The 4,846-nt window shown below is 59.5% G+C and overlaps 1 protein-coding gene across 1 annotated transcript in view; it reads left to right on the forward strand.

Annotated features, from left to right (window-relative positions):
- Positions 1–2,741, forward strand: part of PRX (periaxin) — a 22,976-nt gene extending 20,235 nt beyond the window's left edge. The window contains exon 8 of the mRNA XM_011984256.1: positions 4–2,741. Within this exon, the coding sequence (XP_011839646.1) occupies positions 4–2,541 (2,538 nt within the window). The 3' untranslated portion in view covers positions 2,542–2,741. The remainder of the gene's footprint in view (positions 1–3) is intronic.
- Positions 2,742–4,846: the final 2,105 nt, after the last annotated feature.

Genomic DNA, 4,846 nt, shown 5'->3' on the forward strand with positions numbered 1-4,846 from the left:
GAGGTGCGGCTTCCAGAGGTGCAGCTGCCGAAAGTCCCAGAGATGAAAGTCCCTGAGATGAAGCTTCCTGAAATGAAACTCCCTGAAGTGAAACTCCCGAAGGTACCTGAGATGGCCGTGCCCGATGTGCACCTCCCAGAGGTGCAGCTGCCGAAAGCCCCAGAGATGAAACTCCCTAAAATGCCCGAGATGGCTGTGCCAGAGGTTCGACTCCCCGAGGTGCAGCTGCCAAAAGTCTCAGAGATGAAACTCCCCAAGTTGCCTGAGATGGCCGTGCCCGATGTACACCTCCCAGAGGTGCAGCTGCCCAAGGTCTCCGAAATGAAAGTCCCTGACGTGAAGCTCCCGGAGATAAAACTCCCCAAGGTGCCTGAGATGGCCGTGCCCGATGTGCACCTCCCCGAGGTGCAGCTGCCGAAAGTGTCAGAGATTCGGATGCCGGAAGTGCAACTACCGAAGGTTCCCGATGTGCATCTTCCGAAGGCACCAGAGGTGAAGCTGCCTAGGGCTCCAGAGGTGCAGCTAAAGGCCGCCAAGGCAGAGCAGGCAGAAGGGATGGAATTTGGCTTCAAGATGCCCAAGATGACCATGCCCAAGCTAGGGAGGGCAGAGTCCCCGTCACGGGGAAAGCCAGGCGAGGCGGGTGCTGAGGTCTCAGGGAAGCTGGTAACACTTCCCTGTCTGCAGCCAGAGGTGGATGGTGAGGCTCATGTGGGTGTCCCCTCTCTCACTCTGCCCTCAGTGGAGCTAGACCTACCAGGAGCCCTTGGCCTGGAGAGGCAGGTCCCAGCCACTGAAATGGGCAAGGTAGAGCGGGTGGAGGGCCCCGAGGTCAGGGAAGTGGGCTTCCGAGTGCCCTCTGTTGAAATTGTCACTCCACAGCTGCCCGCTGTGGAAATTGAGGAAGGGCGGCTGGAGATGATGGAGATGAAAGTCAAGCCCTCTTCCAAGTTCTCCTTACCTAAGTTTGGACTCTCAGGGCCAAAGGTGGCTAAGGCAGAGGCTGAGGGGCCTGGGCGAGCCACCAAGCTGAAGGTATCCAAGTTTGCCATCTCACTCCCCAAGGCTCGGGTGGGGGCTGAGGCTGAGGCCAAAGGGGCTGGGGAGGCAGGCCTGCTGCCTGCCCTCGATCTGTCCATCCCACAGCTCAGCCTGGATGCCCACCTGCCCTCAGGCAAGGCAGAGGTGGCAGGGGCCGACCTCAAGGTCAAGGGGCCCAGGTTTGCTCTGCCCAAGTTTGGGGTCAGAGGCCGGGACACTGAGGCAGCAGAACTAGTGCCGGGGATGGCTGAGTTGGAGGGCAAGGGCTGGGGCTGGGATGGGAGGGTGAAGATGCCCAAGCTGAAGATGCCCTCCTTTGGGCTGGCTCGAGGGAAGGAAGCAGAAGTTCAAGGTGAGCGTGCCAGCCCGGGGGAAAAGGCTGAGTCCACGGCTGTGCAGCTTAAGATCCCCGAGGTGGAGCTGGTCACACTGGGCGCCCAGGAGGAAGGGAGGGCAGAGGGGGCTGTGGCCGTCAGTGGAATGCAGCTGTCAGGCCTGAAGGTGTCCACAGCCAGGCAGGTGGTCACCGAGGGCCATGAGGCGGGGCTGAGGATGCCTCCGCTGGGCATCTCCCTGCCCCAGGTGGAGCTGACCGGCTTTGGGGAGGTGGGTACCCCAGGGCAGCAAGCTGAGAGTACGGCCCCTTCAGCAGAGGACACAGCAGGCTGCAGGGTTCAGGTGCCCCAGGTGACCCTGTCTCTGCCTGGAGCCCAGGTTGCAGGTGGGGAACTGTTGGTGGGTGAGGGTGTCTTCAAGATGCCCACCGTGACAGTGCCCCAGCTTGAGCTGGACGTGGGGCTAAGCCGAGAGGCACAGGCAGGCGAGGTGGCCACAGGCAAGGGTGGGCTGAGGCTGAAGTTGCCCACACTGGGGACCGGAGCTGGGGTGGGGGGCGAGAGTGCTGAGGAGCAGCCCCCAGGGGACGAGCGTACCTTCCGCCTCTCACTGCCCGACGTGGAGCTCTCACCACCCGGGGGCAACCACGCCGAGTACCAGGTGGCAGACGGGGAGGGGGAGGCTGGACACAAGCTCAAGGTACGGCTGCCCCGGTTTGGCCTGGCGTGGGCCAAGGAGGGGGCCGAGGAGGGTGAGAAGGCCAAGAGCCCCAAACTCAGGCTGCCCCGAGTGGGCTTCAGCCAAAGTGAGATGGTCACTGGGGAAGGCTCCCCCAGCCCCGAGGAGGAGGAGGAGGAAGAGGGCAGTGGGGAAGGGGCCTTGGGGCGCCGGGGCCGGGTCCGGGTCCGCTTGCCACGTGTAGGCCTGGCGGCCCCTTCTAAAACCTCTCGGGGGCAGGAGGGCGATGCAGCTCCCAAGTCCCCCGTCAGAGAGAAGTCACCCAAGTTCCGCTTCCCCAGGGTGTCCCTAAGCCCCAAGGCCCGGAGTGGGAGTGGGGACCAGGAAGAAGGTGGATTCCGGGTGCGGCTGCCCAGTGTGGGGTTTTCAGAGACAGGGGCTCCAGGCCCGGCCAGGATGGAGGGGGCTCAGGCTGCGGCCGTCTGAAGCCCCTGGGCAGATGGGGATCCCTTCTTGCCTTCCTTTCTCTACCCCCTCGCTGTTGTGTGTGTGATAACTAGCACTAACCCTAAGAGGGCTGGGAGGTGGGTGACTGACCATGGCCGGCGGGGAGGCCTGCTCCTGTCTCTCTGGCAGGAGTGCCTGTACCCCACCAAGCCATGTGAATAAAATAATCCGGAAGTAGCTGTGTATTCGTCTCCTCTGTGTGCATGGGGGTGGGGAGGGGCAGGAGTGGGTATAGGGAAGATGCAGAGAAGGCAGTCTCCAAAGAGGAGGTTCTAGGGGTCACTTGAGCCTGGCCTGAGGGGAACCTCTGGTGTGAGGGGAAAAACAGGTCATACCTGGTCTGAGAAGAGTCAGGGCGGGTTGGGCGCAGTGGCTCACACCTGTAATCCCAGCACTTGGGAGGAGGATTGCTTGAGCCTAGGAGTTTAAGACCAGCAAACAGAGAAACCTCATCTCTACAAAAAATAGCCAGGCATGATGGCCTTTGCCTGTAATCCCAGCTAGTCAGGAGGCTGAGGTAGGAGGATCACTTGAGCCCGGGAGGTCGAGGCTGCAGTGAACCATGATGGCGCCCCTGCACTCCAGCCTGGGCAACAGAGCCAGACTCTGTTTCAACAAAAACAACAACAAAGAGTCAGGGTGGCCTTGGGGCAGGCCCTGGTGGGAGGGGAGACGTCCCTAGTCCTTGAGAATTCCCAGGGGTTGTTAAAGAGGACTCTGGGACATTCCCTGGCAGAGCACAGCTTCGGGACCCCTCTGCCAGGGAGCCTGCCTGTCCTGGGGGACCCACTCCTACCAGGCTGGTTGCTCCCCACCTGCCCTCTGCCAGCGTGGGCACTTCTGCACATCCTGGCCTTCTGTTTGCTGTCTGGCTGGTTTGACTGCCCTGTCCACTCTGGCCCCACCCAGGAAGGCCGCTCCTGCTCCCCTCTTCAGGATCTGGGTTCAAAGCCTCTACCCCAAACACACAGCCGCCTCTTGGAACTAGGTCCCAGGGTCCTCAGCACCCGTCAGTGCTGGTCTCAGCTCCCAGGGACCATGGGCCATCCATCCCTGTCATCCCAATTCAGGATCTAAGTCCCCAGGCTCCCGCCAGGGCCTCCAGCCTCCTCCACGTCCTCTCTGTGATGTCCCACACTGGACTAAGGAGACTCAATATCCAGTCCTGAGTCTCACCCCGACAGCCCCCGACTCTCGTCACATCTCCCTATCCTGTCTCATTGGATGAGGGGCCTGGCAGAATCCCCCACTCACTTGAGTACCTTGTCCCTTCAAGCCGGCCCTCCTCGGGTCCTTTGCTCCCACCAAATATGGCGGGAGTTATCTACGCTCATGGTGCACACCCATTTCCGAGATCCCAACATTTGGGATTTTCCTCCTACCTTGTCTGTGTCAGCAGTGACCTCCCCGTGGCCATGCCTGAGGGTTTCCTTTGTCTCTCTTGTCCTGACTCTTCAAGGCCCCTTCGATCTTCCTGACACCTGCTCCTCTCTTCCCCACACCTCTCTCTCCCCGTGCTCCTTGGGCACTCGAGGTTCCTCCCGGGCCCTTGTCCGCCCCCACACCCTCCCTGGGGTGCGTCACCCCCCCACCAATGGCTTCTACGCCTCCTCTCTGTGCTGACAACTCCCAGACTCTCTCCTGCATCCCTTTGGGGACCCAGCAGCTTCTGCACGCCTTCCTGGGAGGTCTCCCGGTCTTTAGGAGGTTGTGTGGGTGGTGGTTCAGAGCTTGGTGCTGGAACCAGGCTGCTCAGGGTCAGAGGCTGTTTCTGGCAGTCACTTGGGTGACCTTAGGCATTTTATTTTATTTTTTATGTATTTATTTTAACTTTTTGAGACAGAGTCTCACTCTGTCGCCCATGCTGGAGTGCAGTGGTGCAATCTTGGCTCGCTGCAACCTCCGCCTCCCAGGTTCAAGCGATTCTCATACCTCAGCCTCCTGACATCAGCCTCCAGAGTAGCTGGGGCTACAGGTGTGCACCACCACGCTCAGCTAATTTTTGTATTTTTAGTGGAGATGGGGTTTCGTCATGTTAGCCAGGCTGGTCTCAAACTTTTGACCTCAGGTGATCTGCCCGCCTTGGTCTCTCAAAGTGCTGGGATTACAGGCGTGAGCCACCGCTCCTGGCCAGGCACTTTAAAAACTTCTTTGTACTTTGATTTTCTCTTCCATAAAATCCCTACTTTGTATGTTGTAAGGATCAGATAAGACTTCTAAAGCACTTCATCCTTGTTTAAATGTTTTGATGTTAAGTTTTCTTTTACTTTTTTTTTTTTTTTTT

Source organism: Mandrillus leucophaeus, unplaced genomic scaffold (assembly GCF_000951045.1).
Source record: "Mandrillus leucophaeus isolate KB7577 unplaced genomic scaffold, Mleu.le_1.0 Scaffold106, whole genome shotgun sequence".
NCBI classification, from domain to species: domain Eukaryota; kingdom Metazoa; phylum Chordata; class Mammalia; order Primates; family Cercopithecidae; genus Mandrillus; species Mandrillus leucophaeus.